Genomic DNA, 19,557 nt, shown 5'->3' with positions numbered 1-19,557 from the left:
GTGTGATTATTTTGGTTCTGGGTGGCTGGGATGAACAATTGGTTCCTTGCAACACTCCTTCTGCTCCTTCAGCCAATAGACTTTAAGATACCAGCCCACTTGGGCATGGCCTCTTATACTATAAATGCAGTTGTAAAGCGTGTGCACATGCTCTCTCTTGATGGAGGCGGGTCTTCTATCAATCTGTTGATTTCATTGGTTAATTAATAAAGAAAACTGCTTGGCCTAATAGGTTAGAAAATAGGTGGGTGGAGTAGACAGAACCGGAAGAAGGAAGTGAGGTAGAGGCTCAGACAATTGCCCTGCCTCTGCTCTCTGAGCGAGATGCAACGAAGCTCCAGCCCAAGATGGATGTATGCTAGAATCTTTCCTGGTAAGACACCACTTTGTGGTGTTACATTATTAGATATGGGTTAGTCAAGATGTGAATAAGAGGCTGAAAATAATAGGCCAGGCAGTGTTTAAAAGAATACAATTTGTGTGATGTTATTTCGGGGCATAAGCTAGCAAGCGGCCAGGAGCCAGGCAGGAATGCGGCCCGCAGCTCCTCCCTACACTCTCTTGCCTCCCGCTCTCACTTCTGGCTGCTAGACTCTGTTCCTGTTCCCCATTTGTGCAGAGAACTGTAATCAAGGACAGTGATCTGTAAGTCTCCCCTAAATAAATAACCCATTATTATTCATAATTCTGAACTAGTGTGGGATTATTTTGTGACTTCCACCATCAATAATAGTTGCTTGCACTTTGGGAGCTGGGGTAGATAGTTAAAGGGTACAGAGAGGTAGCTAGACAGACGGAGAACTTCTAAGGCTGTAGAGCACACACAGTAGGACGAGGGGTGGGCAACTGTTGACTATTTCGACACAGCTAGTAGAAAAGGAAAAGTGAGTGGGAATTGAGCAGCTCTAGTCCAAACTTATGAAATCTGAAATGTTCAAAAAGCAGACACATCTTAAGAACTGCTCTGAATTTATTTCAGAAGATTTCTATCTTATCTACAGCCAAAATGGAGGAGCACTACAATTACTACATATAACAAGCTTTGGGCTGTGTGTGTAATGCACACAGGAAAGAGGTAAGAAATCTGTATTCACTTGGGGCTCCTTCACAAAGCAACTCATTTTGAACGTTCAAATATTTCAAATCCTATGAAATCCAAAATACTCTTAGCCCAAGCATTTCAGATAAGAAAACCTCAGTCAAAAAAAAAAAAAAAGAAAGAAAGAAAGAAAGAAAAAAGAAAAAGAAAACCTCAGTCTCTGCTGCCAGTCCCCATATAGTGATTCACAACTGTACTTTGGTAACTCCAGTTCTAAGAAATATGACAACCTATTCTGATGCCTTCTGGGTACCAACCTCAGACATGGTGCATAGATATGACATAGGCAAAACATCTATCTATCTATATATATATATATGAAATAAAATTATTATTTTAAAAAAGAGTATCGACAAGGGATAAAGTAGAAGTGATCTTTTAGTATAATTTTTAGTATCAGTTTGAATGTTTATTTCAAAGACACAATATTAAGAGAGAAAAATTAGAAAATATCAACAGGGGGCTGGAGAGATTCAGTAGTTAAGAGCACTGATTGCTCTTCCAGAAGACCCTGCTTCAAATCCCAGCACCCACATGGCAGTTCACAACTGTCTGTAACTCCAGTTCCAAGGGATCCATGGCAAAACACCAATGAACATAAAATAAAAATAAATAAAAAAAGAAGAAAAAAAGAAAAACACTAACAGTTATAAATCAATTAAAATATATCAAAGTTTTTGAACAGAAAAGAAAAAAATTATTTATAGCACTTTTAGCCAAAATGCTTCCTTAATTGCACAGCCACAGTAGAACACATTACACTAAGAAAACTTAAATTTTACCCAGTTTATTGATCATAACAGCATAATTTGTAATTGTGCAAACTGTAGGGTAAAGCAAATAAATGTATTAATGGTACAGTGGATCATTAGGAACTAAGATTTTTTTACTATGAGAGAGATCATAAATATAAAATATCAGAATTAGTATTTTTAATGAATGCACATGACCCAGCAAGAACAAGTGTCTACCGTACGGGCCTTACCTCTTGGCAGTACTGCAGGATGCCCTCCTTGGTGCCGATGCACGTTTTGGTTCCTGATGGGTCTGACTCCCACTTTCCATTCTGCACATTCATGTGCATGTTGAGTTTGCCGCAGAACATGGCGATCTGAGGTTCTGCCAGCAGCCCGGCATTGCCATCAGTGGGCACCTAAAAGAATGAATAATTCCTAATTCATTCAAAAATCCTTTATTTTTTCCCCACAAAAAATTGTGTGATATCTGTTGAAAGGTCCTGATAATAAAGAGGGGTTTCTAGAATAAATTCTGTGGAAGAATTCACATTCTCATAATCCGCAGTTACTCACACAGAATGGGGTCACTTCCACCTTGATGACCAGGCCTGGAAGTGACATTATGAGCCACTTCTCAGCCCTGACAAGATTAACAGTGTGCCTCACTGCTGAGCAAGTGGCTGGATCCAAGGGCGTTTTTGCTTGTTTTGTTTTGAGACAGGGTCTCTCTATGTCTTGTAACTCACTCTGTAGATCAGGCTGGCCTCAAACTCAGAGATTCACCTGCCTCTGCCTTCTGCGTGCTGAGATTACAGGCATGTGCCACCCACCATGCCCAGCTTGTACCTAACATGAGTTTTTATTAGAAGATTACACTGGAGAATCAACCATTCGGGAATGTAACAAAATACACGGATCATCCCACCAGGTTTCCCCAGGGCAGTCCTTGTTTGTCACACTTATCATTACTTTTCTCCAGTAGTGTGTGTGTGTGTGCGCATGTGTGCACGTGTGTGTGTGCACATACCAGCCTATGCATGCATACGTGAGTGCAGGCCAGAGGCCAACCTCAGACATTACACTTCAGGCACTGTCCACCTGTCTGAGAGAGAGAGAGAGAGAGAGAGAGAGAGAGAGAGAGAGAGAGAGAGAGAGAGAGAGTGCGTGTGTGTGTGCATGTGTGCATGCTCATGCATGCATATGTAAGTGCAAGCCAGAGGCCAACCTCAGACATTACATTTCGGGCACCATCCACCTGACTTTGAGACAGGATCTCTCATTGGTTGAAACCTGGCTAGCAGGCTGCTCTGTCCGTTCAGAAAACCCCAGAAATTTGCCTGTCTCAGCCATTCCAGCACCGCATTACAAGGGCTCATACCTGGCTATTTTTTTTCTTTAACTTAGCTTTGGGAGTAAGATGTAAATCATAGCCCATCTAAGCACTTTACCAACTGCGCTACAGTCCCAGCCCTGTCTTGGCTCACTAGGACAGAGTGCTCATGCCCCATGGCCCCTACCACGAAGCAAGTAAACAGCGTCTTATCCAGAGCTCAGCAGAGCATCTGCCCTAGCAGGTGGTCCTCCCCCTGCCCCAACTTCCTTAGATAAAGAGTAGACAGAATTTACGATGAGCCCAGACCGTTCCTATCTTCTGATTTTTCAGGCCTTCAACCTTCATTGCTAGAATCACAACTGTACCATCCTGCCTAGTTAGGAGAAAAAAAATAAAATTTATATGGGAAAACTGGAGCGCTGAAATGTGTCCTACCCCAGACAAAAGGTCTGCCAGAGATGAAAACTAAATCCAGGAAAAGAATTATTAGAAACCAAAGAATCAAAAGAAGAGCCAATGTAATTAATTCCTCCCCAGTGAAAGCCCTGCTGTGGAAACTGAGCTGCACACCAGAGAGGCTCAACTTCCCCCAGCAGTCACTCCCACAACCCCTTCCTGGGTGATTCCTGAGTTAATCCCAAAAACTAGTCACATGGAAGAGAAAGAGAAAAGAAAAGAAAAAAAAAATTCAAACAGCCTGGATGGAGAGATTTCAGTTTAAGACATTTCTTTCCACAGATGTGACAAGGACCAAGCATTTGCCCGTCGGGTATCTTGTCTGCCCACAACAGAAGATTTGGGTCTTTAACAAAACAACAGCAAATGAGGGGACTCTGGGCTGAACTCACAGAAGGAAGGGCTGTGGTGAGCAGGCTACACGAATCTGTGTCTCACGCACCGGGTGCTTCAAACAGCAGCTGACACCACAAGGTCAAACCATCCACAGAGCAGCTGCGACCCCTCAACTCTTCCACAGGAGCCCCCACCATCTCTCACCACCGCCAGGAAGCTGGAAGGCCTATTCTCCCCCAGATGCAGAGTCATGCCCACACAGAACTTCTTGACCTTAGCAGTCCACCTGAGGGATTATAAAGGAAATTCAATGCCTGGATCTTATAGAGAGAATCTTGCCAGTTTACTGAAATAAGCAGGTGGGGTAATAATATGGCAAGAGAGTTAAAGAACGTGGAATCACCCAGACACCTGTGGGTGAAGCCCTGGAGTGGAGATTCAAAAGAATCTCGTCTTCAATTTCGGGATCTCCTGCACATCAACTTCCTCACAAGCTCTTGGCTATCCCAGGTTAGGTGATGAGCCACCTCAGTGGATGCAAATGCAGGAGACATCCTTCCTCCTTCAAAGAAAATGTAAACAAACAAGTTCTCTCCAGTGACTGTCAGGGCCCAAGAAAGTCCTTATGGTCCTTCCCACTTCCTGGTAATCACGACCACACACAGTCTGTCCCTTCTCACAGTGCATTAGTTACAGTTTGTCTATGCAACAAGCAAAGCATGCCAGAAATGGTGATGTGTGACATCCAAAACAAGGTTCACTCATTGTTGGGCAGCAGTAGGAAGCTCAGCCCTCCTTCAGAGCCACACCAGCAAGCCTGGAAATAGTCCACACCACAATGACAACATCTGGCTGCAGCCATGGCTGACAAGAGGAATGCAGCTTCATGAGAGACCCAGAGCCAGAACCACCTAGAAGGTACCCCTAAGTCCCCAACTCACAGAAACAGAAATGGTAACTTCTTGTTGCTTTAAACAATTAAGTTTGAGGTGACCTATCACACAGCAAGAAACAAACACTAAGGCATTTGGCTTTTCTCCAGCTCACCACTAGCAACCTCTGAGCTCCTTTACTGAACACAGCAAATGAGAAACAAAAAACCCTTCCTCACTTCCCTTCCTGTTATTGCCCTCTAGAGCAGGGGGTCAGACAGCTTCCTGAAAGGGCCAGACAGTGCATACATAAGGCTCATGGGCCAGCCTCTTTGGTGACTCTACAACCTTATTGCTATAGGTCAGAAACAGTCTTAAACAATATACAAAGGGACGGGCAGAGTCTTTCCCCACGAATACCTGTATTTACAAAGGAGACAGACAGTAGGCCTGATCCAGCCCCTCCCCATCCAGCTGCTTAGCTTGCACTGATCACCAATGTTAACCATCTTGTGATTTAAACACTGACTGCCAACATCTTCCACCTCTTCTTTAAATTTTATTTTGTGTTATGGGAGGATAAGGGGTGTGTGGGCCATTGCCCTGGTGCATGTGTTAAAGAACAACCTGCATGTGATTTCTCCTTCCCCCACGTTGGCAGTCAAACTCAGGTCGGCAGACATGGTGGTGCCTTTGCCTGCTGACCCATCTTGCTGGTCCAATCACTAGTGTCTTAAACCCCTGTAATCAGTTTACATTCTCATCCCTGAGCTGACTGATTTCCCATCTGAGAAACCTAGGAGGCTTTCCTTCGCACCTGTCCCTACTGGCCTTGTTTACCAAGGTGTCTGCCTTAGAAGTCTGTCTTTGACTTCTGTCATGGCGAATTATCCCAGATCTTCTCCAACCACCCCTTTTCTGGTCCCTATTCTCCACTTCCATCCACAGTTTATGACATTTCTTTCTTTCTTTTTTTCTTTGTTTTTGTTTTTTGATTTTTCAAGACAGGGTTTCTCTGCAGCTTTGGAGTCTGTCCTCTTTCTCTGCAGACCAGTCAGACTTTGAACCACAAAAGTCTACCTGTCTCTGCCTCCTGAATGCTGGGAATAAAGGCTTGTGCCACCACCTAAGCATTCTTAACGAAACTTCTCTTTTATCTAAGAGGACTTCACATTCCAGAAGATTCAGAATTACAAAAGAACAACACTAGCAGATGCTGTAGACTGGGGATCAAAGCATTAAGCAGGACCAGACAGTCAGATAATAAAAGCATCCTAGCTTGTCCTGGATGAAGTGTTTCCAGATTGAGTTATGTTTTGGTTTTGTTTTCGTTTGGTTGGGTTTTATTATGTTGTTTATTTTTTAATTGACTAAATTTGTTCTCTTGACACTTTTACACATGTATGTGATGTGTTCTGTTTTCTCTCAACCCTGCGGTACTTTGAATAGGAATGGCCCCATAGGCTCATAGACTTGAATGCTTGGTTACCAGGGACTGGCACTATCAGGAGGCTCGGCCACACTGGAGAAGGTATGGCCTTGTTGGAAGAAGTGTGTCACTGGGGGTGGGTTTTGAAATTTCAAATGATCAAGTCAGGTCCAGTGTCACTCTCTCTTCCTGCCAAACCAGATGTAGAACTCTTGGCTCCTTGCCAGCATCATGTCTGCCTGCATGCTGCTAAGCTTCCTACCATGACGATAATGGACTAAGTCTCCGAACTGTAAGCAAGCCCCAATTGAATACCTTTCGTTATAAGAGTTGCCGTGGTCCCAGTGTCTCTTCACATATAAATCCTAAGACGCACCCTCTCTTACCTCCCTCACACTTCCACCATGCCCCTTCCACTCCATATGTCCTTTCTCCACATGCATGTCTTTTTGCTTTATTCCCCCAGTGATTTTTACTTAACCGGGGGTATCAGTATAGCCATGGATTCGGAACAACCCATGTTAGCCTGTTGGGCTCAGTCACTGATACAGACAATGACTGTCTTCTTTTCTTCCCTTCTCCTGCAATCCATCAGTTACCAATATTTCAACAGAGAGATGCTGGGCCCCAGGAGCACCCCCACCATACCCCATCCATGATTACCTGGTGAAAGGCCTTGTACTGTGCAGACCCAGCAGCTAAATCCAGTCAAGTCCTTGTCAAAAATGGGACAATTGTTCATGTTACCTGGTCTTACTTTTTAAAATTAAGTCTATCTAATAAATTCTGCTTCATTTTCTTAAACTTGGTTCCTGAATTTTCTTTTCTAACTTCCACACTTCTCTATGTCATCCTTCCTCTTACCTTTACAATTATTTTAATGTCATCTGCTTGTCTAATAGGGGGTGTTTAGACTAGAAAATATATGCTTTTGCTCTTTTCAGGTTTTCTACGCAAAGGAATTTAATATTGCAGTGGGTAATCTTCATCATAAACTCAACTGGACTTAGAATCTCCCTGGAGACGTATCTCAGGATGTGTCTATGAGTACTTTCCCACACAAGTTTAAGGAGCGAAGAACCTGCCTGAACACCAACAGCATCATCCTCTGGACTGCGGTCACAGGCAGAATGAAAAGGAGAAAAAGCACTGACTCCAGCATTTATCGCTCCCCTTTTCCTTACTGTGTGTCCTTCTACCAGGACTACCCCACCATGATGGATGGTCCCTTCATGCAGAATCAGGACAACTCTTTGTTCCTTAGGCTGTTTTGGCCAGCCCTACTGTCTCAGCAACAAGAAAAGCAACTGATTCAAATATTCACTGTAAAAGTAAATATGCAGAAAACGCTTCAACCATATTTCCATAAAGTTGAGCCAGCACAGGGCCCAGTTCAATTTAAACTCTAGTTCCTCCAAAATGACAGTAAATTACTGAACTGGGAAGTGCTTTCTATTTATATAAAGAATTGCTTTATATAACATCTTGCTACCTTTCACAAATGTTTGCTTAAAACAAAATACCACGTTTCTCATGGAAAATTATTTTTCAAATCAACAGCTGTGGCATAACAACTGGAACACTTAGATCACACACACAGATTGAACCAGAAGCCTTTCCTTTCTTCCTGTAGCCCACCTACAAAGCCCTGGTTTGAAGTGGCACATCCTTGGCCCTGCTAATTAACACAAGACAACACAGGGCATCCTCGTCTGCATCTGTCAACAGGCTGGTTGCTAAAAGCAATACAACCTCAGCACCAGCCAAGAGGAAAGCAGCACCATCTGATAAGGGAGCCACACAGAACATAATACCTCGCTGTCCCTCACCAGTCCAGGCAGGTTTACTCAAACCGTTTTTCCTGAACAAAGCCTCTAGGAAGAAACTTAATGAATCCTGTGCCATGTCCTGCTTAAGAGCTGGTAGTATGCACACCCATGAAATGGAAGCCTTTGGAATCTGGAATAACGGCCGTCAGATTTGTGCTCTCAAAGACAACTGGAAGATAACTACTCCTCACTTCCAAAACTGTCTCCCTGCGTAGAAAAGAAACAGACACAACTTAGTAGATGGGGACTGTGACCAGAAGAATAATCGCTTCTTCTTAACCATCAAGTTACCTTTTTCAGAAATGCTTGACAACACTGAAGATTAGAACCGTATACATAGGCGGTCCTTCACGATTCGTGCATTTTGGGGAGGCTTAATATGAAAATACTCCTTGTCGCCTGTATAGCTTGTCGCTGGCATCCTGAAACTGGAAATACTTTCCCATGAGAAAACTGTGTTCAGTGCCAGTGAACAAAACAACCAGCTGCAACAGTGGGTTAATCCACGGCTTCAAAAGCAAGAGGCCACTTCCAGAACTCTGAGGTACACCAACGGAGATGCTACACTGCCAAACTTTCTGGAAACAAACCTATCAGGGGGAAAAAAGGTTTTTTTTGTTTGTTTGGTTGGTTGGTTGGTCCCCACCCCCACCCCAAGCCAAAACACAGAGAGCAAAGAAATGCAACAGCTACAAGTCGGCCTTAAATAGGCACTGCTGAAATAAAGATAAACATACAGACTTAATGTGGACCAATCTGTAGGGGTGAAAGTGGAAGCCCACACAGACGGTTGCTACAATTTACAATGAAGCACAGAGGCTGCTTCTGGAACCCGTTCTCTGTCTGTCCTTCAAACAGGGTGTTCCTTTTCTCCAAGAACTTTCTCTCCTCCTCATTATCAAGATGAAAATTCCTTAAAGAGCAGGTCTGGCAGCATTCTTCACCCGGGTCCCAGCTAAGAGGGGCTGGAACAAGGAGCCCTCTGTTTCCCTGGCTAAAACGTCCAGCTTGGCAAGACAGGGTCCGGAGCCATCGCTTGGCTGAGTCTGTGGATTTATGCCGTTTTAAGCTTTCTGGCTAATGAAAACCATCTGGTTTCTACATCCGGGCAGCCGTTTCACTGGCCGGAATAACTCTCATATGGTGAAGTATTGGTACTTTTTTCTTTGGGTGGGATTCTTAAAATAAACAGGACAGATTCTATTTCTATCCCATCCTTGGTTTTCCTGGAAGAACTGTGGTGTGCTCATCACCTGAGCACAGTTCAATTACATTCCACAAAAAAAGTCTACACTCTGAGTTACTTTTAAATTCAACACCGAAAACATTCTCCATTTTCAAGCGTAAAGAAATGATTTCCATAATCACAATCTAGAAAATTTGCCTGTGAACTCCCTTTAAAGATCAATAATCATGAGCAAATTTTCATTCTCCAACTAAAGGAAAAGAAACAGAGAGGGAGGGTCTCCTTGGCAGTGACGTCCACAGAGAACATCTGTAGTTGCTCACATTATTACTAACATAAAACTGGAATTTAAATTAGAATCACAGAAGGGAAAGCAACTGTATAAATCATTCATGCCAACTCGAGCAGGAAAAGGCTAAGATTTCACCCATAGCCCGAGTTCCAGAGGCAGAAAAAGGGGCTGACTGTTGTCTGTCAAGAGCTCCTTTGGCATGATCAGGCTGGTTCTCATATTAAAACAGGGCTTGGCCCTGGTGTGTCCATGTATGGATGTGTGGTGAGAAAGGACAGAATTGCCACCTAAACCCATACAGAAAAGTGAACCAGTGTAACTGTTGCTGAGCTAGAGGTCCAGCCTAGAAAGGATCTGCCACAAATGTGAGTAGAGAGAGAGAGAAATCCTTTCAAAGAATTAATGTATGTATTTTTCACTCCTGGAAACTTGTCATTCTTTTGGAGTCCTTCCTGACATAGCTTCAAATTACACGGTACAGCTCTTAGAAGGCTTTCAAAGACTCTGTGGAAACCGAGCTCTTCGAGTGTTGCTGAGCACAGGGGTTCTCAACTTGGCCCCAAACTCCATCTCTAGTGAAGCACGCTCCCCGTCGGCACGCAGTAGGAAATCAAGAGGTCCATCAATAGAAACGTCGGTTATTCAACACCCAGGAGATTAACAACCAGTGCTGAAAGCTTGCATTATAGGTAGGCCTCAGAGAGGCTGGTGGCCCAGCTGCTTATGCATAATATAAACGGATTAAAAATTGTAATTTTTAAAATAGAAGTGTCTGTGTGGTAACCAAAGAATTAGGTTCAAAATCAGTTTTTAACCCAGTGAATGCCTTATTTCTTTAAGCCTATAACTATACTTGCTATAAAGACTAATTCCCTCAGAGAAGCCCTCTGCACAGACATAACACGGATGAAACTCCAATGACTACATTCAATTTGCAATGCTGTTGATCCAATAGCCTGATGGCAATTTCCTTTAGGCTACTTTTAGCCCTGCTAAAAAGCAGGACCTCGCCCACTTCTATATCTGACTTAGCAACCTGAGTAACAAAAACCCTATTCTCCACCTATGGAAGGTCTAAGGGTGCTATCGGATAGGATTGGAGGCCTATAGTTGATATTCCTCAACTATACTGCCTACTTCATATTTTTACCAATGTACTTTTAAAATGCCTTGGATTTTTAAATTTTTTGTTCTGCATTGCCAAGTGCATTATTGACAAGCTCTCTGCCCCTGAGCTACGGAACCAGGATTGGAGTTTGCTGCTGTTTTATTTGTTTGTTTCCTTGCTTTTCTGAGACAACCTCAAGCAGCCCCACCTGACCTAAGTAGCTGAGGATGACCTTGAACTTCAGGTCTTCTTGGTCTACCACCCAGTTGCTGAGAATCTGATGCTGTAAGAGTGAACTCTTTCCAGAGCTGTTAGAACACAGGAGCTAAATTTTGGGGTGTGCTGTTACTGTACAGCATTATTGTGGCAAGAGAAACTAACACGGCACGGCACACCTGTAATAGAAACAACTAACATGCTATCTGATTTCAAACGGCAGAAGTATTCCCCAAATGATTTAAGGTCGGGAGGCAGAGACAGGCAGACTTTTGTGAGTTCAAGGCCAGCCTGGAATATAAGCTCCAAAGCTAGAGAAACCCTGTCTCAAAAAAAAAAAAAGAAAAAGAAAAAGAAAAAAAAAAGATTTAAGGACCCTTGTGTTCTCATTTAAATAATTCTTTGTTTTGTTTTGTTTTGTTTGAGACAGGGTCTCTTTGCATAGCCCTGGCTGTCTCTGTAGATCAGGCCTACAAAGATCGGGCTACCTCTACCTTCAGAGTGCTCGAATAAAAGGTGTGTAGCCACCACACATAGCTGAAATAGTTTAAGGCAGATTTGTGAGGATTTTGAGAGTTCAAGACAAAAACAGTCACAGCTAACACTCTGAGAATCCACAGCAGAGAGGCTCAGAAAACCCCCAGCAATCTTTGTCATTCACATTCAGGGAAACATTAGTGAGAGGAAGTAACTGCCATAGTATGGGGCTGGGGTGTCCCTAAAATGCCCTTGTGGAAGGCGTGGCTTCCACTTGATGTCACTGCCAGGAAATAGGGGAACCTTTCAGAACTAGCAAGTCGGGTCATTCAGTGTGCCTTTGAAAGGGAAAAGAGACAGAGGAGCACCAGTAAGACCTCATCCAGCCTCTCTCCATCCCATCCCCACGATGGACTGTGTCAACAGAGCCCTAGAGCACCAGGTCCAAGACCCAGAATAAACTTTATCCTCCTTTGAAGTTTATTCTCTCGGGGAATTTGTCAAAACGACTGAAACCTAATACAGGGACCTTGGAGGCAAACACTTTATTTTTCAGGAGACTCTAAAGAAAATGAAAGTAGCTCATATGAAAATATGAGTCACTGAAACAGATGGATAACCATCCCTTGGTACTTCAAAAGAGACTGAACTATACAGGATGGATGAGGTTGGCTATTCCCAAAAGTCAAACCTGGTAAGAAAAAAACCCATATGAACCCTCCTCCTTACCCCCACCCCCACCCTGCCATTTTAAGACACTTGCTGCTGAGGAACTTCTATTTCTGCCCCACAAAAGAATGTGTCATAACCAAAAGTCAAAATATCACTACTAACCCTCTGCACCTCACTTATAAATTAGTTTTTGCTTAAAGATGAACAACAGCAGAAACTTGTGTTCAGCAAACTTACCTATAGGTTTTCTCCCTGCCATTTTTTTTTATAAGACTATGGACCACACTGTGCCCAGTAAAGTAAGTAAAGACCTTTGCTCCCTTGCAATGTGCTAGGACTGTGTTGCAGCTCTGCTCCCTTATGTCTTCACTGCCTACTTAAGCACTAATCACAAGTAAGGTAGCTTACTAAGACAGAGGAAGCCAGTGGAAAGCAGGGAACACAGAAACCGACCTTGTCAGTGATATCGAAGTATATCCTGTCTCTCACTGATCTTACTTCATCCACACCATCCCTTGGACCATGAAAATCTCAAATACCCAAGGCATTGAATAGCACCCTTCTAAGCAAGAACGACTATAAACATCCTATATGTAATGTATGACATGACTTAGGATCAGCAATGGTTCTCACACCTAGATCAGAAAATGAAAAGTTTAAGTCGAGGCAATATTGTTCTGAATGCAAGCGCTGGAGCTTATAGGGAGATGTCAATCAAATGTTGCAAAGTTTTAGCTCTGATAATTATGCAGTCCTCCTTTTATTCTCTAGTTCTTTTGGACTTCGGCAAAGACACAACTTGGCTAAAGAAGTATTTTTTTAGTTGCATATATTTGTTCCACCCAATATATACTCAGGAGGAAATACTTCAAATGGGGAAGCCATGTTTATTAAGTATACTGTATTTCTACTCGTACTTTACATGGAGCTGTGTGAACATAAAGTCCGGTACTACCTGTGATAAGTGGCATGCAAAGTACATCAGCAAACATGCCACTGTGACCACTGTCCAGTATATGAAAGCAGCATATGCTGAAACAGGTGTGGCATGTCAGTGAGGAAGAGCAATGATCATTTATTCCATGAACCCACTGAGACACAGTGATCCAGAGCTGACCTTTGCTCTGTGACCTCTTCAGGCATGATCAGAGAAACACACATAAGCACATTCTGTGTAAAGGCGTGAAGGGACCAATGGTCAACTTGGTCAGGACAAGAGGGGATCTGAGCGTCTTTGAACAAACAGCATCAAACAATCCATGGCCTTCAGACAGCACCCTTCTATTTTTTACCAAAACCACAGAAAATACTTCGGGATGAGAACATGAGGCATTCTTTTCCATAAGCAGAATGGGTATTTACATTATATCCGTCGATTTATTTCTGTCCAAAGTTTCATAATATTTACTTTTCTGCCTTTCCTGTGTGCTTATAATTCTCATCTCGCTGGATTTTTATCACTAGGACTTTTGGTGTAGCAGGAACACAAGAGAAATTCAGAGAGAATGCTGAGTTGATGTAAAAATTTACGATAGCTTTAAATGGCCTTCCTGTTCACTGTTGCTCTAGCATTCTGCTAACTTACCTCCCTTAGGGCAAGCCACGGCTGTAAAGAATACTCAAAGGTTCCTGCTTCGGGATATCTGCTTGGTAAGCACGAGGAGAAAACCCTCCTTACAGAACTTGGAGTTGGGCACTATCACCCATGCCCTCCCTTTCTAGTGCCCTCAGCCTTACAAAAAAACTCTGTCAGACTGTCATTCTCTTTGCAATAAAGGTTTTCAGGGAGAAAATGTAATTCTGCGAGGAACGTAACAAGACTTTTACTTTGTGTTATGGCAGCAATTTTTAGTTGGTAGCAATAAAAGCAGAGAAGATGCCGAGGCTGTGCCCGTGGTCTTAACCGACAGTGAGCATCCAGCTAAATGCTGTAAATGCAAAGCAAAGGCTTTTATTTTGTTTACAAAATATAAACATGATAAAAATGACTTCACGGCCTGTGAGAACTTCCTCATTCTCTACAGTGTGCCTGCTTCCCTCGCACAATAAATACAAGAGCTAAAGAAAGTCTGGCGTGAAAAATAATAACGTAATAAACTAGAATGCAAAAAATGGTCAATATTGACAAAGGCAAGGAACAATAGAAAATAAATTCAAACTTAGGTATCTATAGGATTTTTCTAGTGGCAGCAGGGGAGAGCATGCAATCCTCTGCCATGACCAGCATGCACACAACAGTTGTAGCTGAACTTGTCCTGACCTCGGGCTTATCATAGAATATTCTAAAAGCAACAGCTCAAAAGGCAAGAGGATTTCAGAGCCATGGGGCTCAGTTCACTTCCTGATTCTCTGGAAGTGCACCCTGGAGAGGAGCATCAGCTTGCAATTCACGTAGGACTTTTAAAATCAGACTGTCCCACTGGACTCCGGAAGATTGCACAAACATTATGGGCAGATGTAATTCATGAGTAAAGTGTGCAGTCAGCTCCTTTGTTCTGTTTGAGTTCCTGCAGCTAAAAAGCCTCCGTCAACACAAGGCGATCCTCAGAGATGTCAACACGTAACCTAACACTGCAAGTTACCCAAACGCACCTGAAAACACTTGGAGGGTGATCTGGAGACTAACACTGGCAGACAAGCCAGGCAGTGTGCTCTGATGGCTATCAAAGCCTTGCCACTTCCAACAGACAAGGTTTCAGAGTTGTCTTGGTCCTATGCTAAGTTTCCGGAAAGTCCTGGCTTGGTGCCTTCGGATCATATACGCATTTCCCAGGCCCTAAACATACCCATGGTGGGGAGATCCAAGCAGGTCTCTTTACAACACAAAGGTAGAAAGAGGCACCTGTGGCTCAAGTCGCTAGCAGAAGGTGCTGAAATAATAAAGCCAACTTTGACAACGGTGGATCAGTGGACATACCACAGGAGAGGCGGGGCTGGAGGAGGAGCCGCGTGGTGCTTTTCTAAGTCCAAGGACAGGAGCAGAAAAGCCCAGGTGAGTGAGGGAAGGAGTCGAGAGAGATATCCCAGGGCCTGCAGGTAGGCAGCCTTGAACTTGTACTAAATGAAAATACACAATACACCTGAACAAAAATATACCTGAAAATACTGCCTCCCCCGCCCAAAAAAAAAAATGAAGAGGGGAGAGCTCATGAGTGTAAGAGGATAAGTAGGCCCCTTGTTCTCTAAAATTGAATTATATTATAGATGAATGAAAAAAGGACGTAACTTATCCTAAGTAAGGTGGAGTAGAATGTTGACTGTAGATATGAGGGAGACCGTAGCCGGAGGTAGAGATACCTGGGAGCTTCCAGAGTGAACGTGACTGGTGAGTCGGGCCATGTGAGGAGGAGAGGTAAGGGAGAGGGGAGAGGAAAGATCAAGAAGCCAGAAAAAAGGACTGGGCATAGCCAAATGGCTAGATTACATAGGGAAGAGCCTAAGAGGAAGGGCAGCTCAGCTCCTGGGCTGGAGAGTTCCGGGTACAGGGTAGGGTATGCCAGTCATAGTTGGTAACAGGTAGGGACTGAGGCATGCTGGGAGAACCTGGTAGCCAGGTCTGCTTTGATATGTTGAATAGGCACCTCAGCCACTTGTTCTTGGTTTGAGACCTAACCACAGACCTCATGGCTCTACAGTGGTGTTGATGGTGGGAAAGGATTTGGCAATACCTTCTCTGATACCAATAGTAAGTGTCAAACTGCACCAGGGTCGCAAATTAGAGTCATTGCTATTGGGGGTCGGGCAAGAAAAAAACAAGGTCGCTCTGATAAGTAAACATTGGTTCATCATTAAGTCAAATACAGTAATGAACAAACTCCTATATTATGCAATTTTATCCAACCTACACAAGTGTATGTAATGGGCTGCTCTCTGCTTCTGAGCAAGCTCAGCCATAAGCAGGATCACATTCTGTGGTCCTTCCTGATTCAAGATCAACACAGCCAGTTGGAATCTTCTCTCTGACAGTGAAGACTTTTTAATAGTGAAATGTTTCTTAAGTGCCTTAGATAAAGTCAGAGAAGCTTAAGCCGCTGGAATCTTTTTGAATAATGCATTAGCTGTTCTGAGGTAACAATGATATGCAAAAGATTACATAATGTAAAGGTCTTATGAAAATTTATGAATTAAAAAAAAAACATTTCCAGAAACTTCTCCAGTCTTGCATCTTCCGTTAGGTCTAAACCATCGCCGCCCGTATCTAGAAGCCTCGGAGTTTGGGGTCGCTGTAGAAACTGGATGAAAGAACACTCACGGAAGGTATAAGCATGTCTGTATCAAGAGGAAAGGTCACCTCACTAAAGACCAATATCACGTACTCACTCATATGTGGCTTTTAGACATAAAGCCAAGAAAATCAGCCTACAATTCACAATCCCAGAGAACTTAGACAACAATGAGGACCCTAAGAGACACATACATAGATCTAAGCTACATGGAAAGTAGAAAAAGACAAGATCTACTGAGTAAATTGGGAGAAAGGGGAACATGGGAGATGGTAGAAGGGAGGAGAGCAAAGAACAATGTATAGCTCAATAAAATAAAATAAAATAAAATAAAAAAGAGGAAAGCTCATATTCTGAATCTAGCATTGCTTATCTTTGAAGAGAGAGCCTTTTGATGTACTTCCTTTCCCTCTAAATATTTATTAAAACCTAACCTTATAGATTGTGAAAAATTAAAATTCAGTAACACATATGAAATGAATGGTAAGCATTTTCATTAGTTACCGATTTTCCCAGCTGGTATCCAGCCAGGAAGAAGGAAAAGAAATGCATGTAGGCACAAGAAACTTCCTGACCTATTTGCAGACATTGCTCTCCTGAATGCACAGCGCTTGCTTGCTATCTCCCGAGTGCTACACTTCCAAGAGATGTCTGCCATGCACTCGGGTAGCCCGAGAGAAGATTTTCTGCTCCAAAGAAAATGCTGACTGTAGGAACAGATATGACACACTGCTTTAAGGAATGTCTCATGCCACTTGAAATAGACGATCTTTCCTCATTTATCTGCAAGATGTCTGCCTGCCAAGTTGTCTCTAGGAGACAAACTACCGAGGGCACTGCCGCTCATGCGTCGTCACTCGCAGCCGCGGAGCTGCAAATGCGATGTGGCAGAGCTGACTCACCAAGTCTGCCTGGCATTTCAAACCATCTGCAAGCTCTTAGCTCACTCCGCCGAACGGCGACGTGAGCTCCGGTGGCTGATACATGGCTGATGAACTTCCACTCTTGACAGCTTGCTCTCAGTGAAGCACTAATTCCAAACAGGGTGACGGCAGACACTTCAGGCTGTTAAGACTTCCTTGGTTTATCTTAGGGCCGGGCACAAGGGCCAGCCATTTCTGTAATTTCGAAACTGAGGCAGGAGGGTGTGGATTCAAGGCTATATACCAAGACTCAAAATAATAATAAAATAAAGTTGTTTCTTATAAAGAACTTCTCTTATGGGCAATTTTTATTATAAACTCATGACAAGCAAATTACTAAATCTATCAGTAGGTGGTTATCTGTACTCAAGCAGTATAGTGTTGTTTGACTTTCATTTGTTTGTTTCAGTTTTTTTTTTTTTTGTTTTGTTTTGTTTTGTTTCGCTTTTGTCCGAGACAGAGGTTCTCTGTGTAGCCTTGTCTGTCCTGGAACTCTCCTGGTAGACCAGGCTGGCCTCGAACTCACGAACTCACAGAACTCTGCTTGCTTTCTGAGTGCTGAAAGGTCCATGCCAACACCGCCTAGCTGAATTTTTTTAAAGTATGAATATATTATACCTTACTTAACTAAATGAATGTTCTCGAAACTGTTTCTGGAAAAATGTTATTTCCAAGAGACGAGAAGCATGGTTTTGTTTTTGTTTTTTTTTTTTTTTCCAAACACATGGGGAGAAGACCTTCCAGGATATCTGGATAGTGGAAGTTTTGAGAAAATCTTCTAAGTTGAGTCACCTTTAAGGTTTCCCAAATGTATTTGGCCAGGGGACCATTCACACAGTAGGAGAAGGCTCACCCAGACACCTGAATTACATGTTTCTTTTATAAAAAGGAGGCTTTAAAGAGTTTTATAAAGTATGTTTCATGTTAGACACACACGTCTTGTTACCATAAAGAGCAACAGGAAAGTAGAACATTGACATACTTCATAGGTCACACGAACAGTGTACTAGGAGGTTTGAAATGGGTGACCAATCAAAACTTAACTACTATGTAAGAAAAACGATATAAATGAAACCAAAGCAATCCTTAAAGGGAACACGAGTGGAGCGTGCTTTTATAAGGCACCTACAGAGCCACCGTGCCAAATGACGAGGCACAGAGAATGCAGGCTGAGTTCACAGGGCCTACCGCATTTCAGAGGTAAGCTGTAAGAATTTCGAATTCAAGAACTTACGAGGAGAAAAGTATCTTATAAAAGCCTAATACAGATGTTTGTTCATTTGTCTGGATTTGCCTTTTACACTATACAGGTAAAATGAATAAAAATGATTTGTTTAAAGTTACAGCCAGGCAGAATAGCACACAGATGTAATCTTGGCACTAAGAAGGTTGAGGGGCTGAAGGGCTGGTGAGTTTGATACCGGGTTGGGCTATATAGGAAAGGCTCTGCTCTCCCCTCTAAAAGAGTTGCTTTCATTTTACAAATAAGTATGACTGATGAGAGATGCACATAATTTAAACCCATCCCTGGGTTCCAAAATCATATTTGCAAAATGTATTAAAATGACACTAGGAGAGATGATGAGCGAAGGGGGACTAAGAAGAGAACACAGAGCCCTGGATACCAGCGTCTGCTCGAGTGCACTCCTGAGGGAGGAACAAATTAGTGCTTTGTATCTGCAATATAGAGCACTCGTTGCTTCTGATTTCATAGTAGAGAATACAAATTACCCCTCATTTTCACACCGTGGAAGAGGTCAGCCTGACTCCCGAACAACATGCTTCTTTTTATAAAGAGTAGGCTTCAGCAAGCTTTACCAAGTAGTCTTGCCTGTTACATATGTCTTGCAGCAGCTAAGTAAAAAGATGATGTAATCTTGCTATGTGATAAATAATGCCATGCTAATAGGTACCATGTAATGTGGTGAACATCATACCAAGGCCAGCTGGCGAAACTTCTACTTAGAAAGCAGGACAGTGTGAAAGACAGGAAAGCTATACTCAAAAACACAGAATACACACTGTTGTTGAATGGAGCGAAAAGATTGCTGTAGGTGGGGTCTCACACAGGCACAGACGACACTGAGCCAAAACTTGTGAAAATACACGTGAAGGAAATGTCCTTGTTTTAAGATAACAGAGTTTCTTAGGCTTTCTATGGAGTTACACGGCACTGATTCTCAAAAGACAGACAAGAGATTACTAATTAAGGGGCTCATCCCTGGGGAAGCCTACATCTCCCATTCTCAGCATCCCTCAGTTGCCTGCAGTTCTTTGTCTAGAGGTGGGACCTCCATGAGAGCTCTCCCTTCTACCTTAGCAAGTCTAGTGGAGATGTCCTTGTTCAGGTGGCCTACCACTAATATTTA

At 43.0% G+C, this 19,557-nt stretch overlaps 1 protein-coding gene across 6 annotated transcripts in view; it reads right to left on the bottom strand.

Moving 5' to 3' along the window:
- The window catches only part of LOC119825083 (amyloid beta precursor protein), a 220,324-nt gene that overhangs the window by 161,336 nt on the left and 39,431 nt on the right, over window positions 1-19,557 (bottom strand). For all 6 annotated transcript variants that reach the window (XM_038345714.2, XM_038345716.2, XM_038345717.2 and 3 more), the window contains exon 2: window positions 2,085-2,252. In XM_038345714.2, coding sequence (XP_038201642.1) covers window positions 2,085-2,252 — 168 coding nt within the window. The remainder of the gene's footprint in view (window positions 1-2,084; window positions 2,253-19,557) is intronic.

Source organism: Arvicola amphibius, chromosome 10 (genome assembly GCF_903992535.2).
Source record: "Arvicola amphibius chromosome 10, mArvAmp1.2, whole genome shotgun sequence".
NCBI lineage: Eukaryota > Metazoa > Chordata > Mammalia > Rodentia > Cricetidae > Arvicola > Arvicola amphibius.
This window is presented reverse-complemented; position numbering and strand designations above follow the sequence as displayed.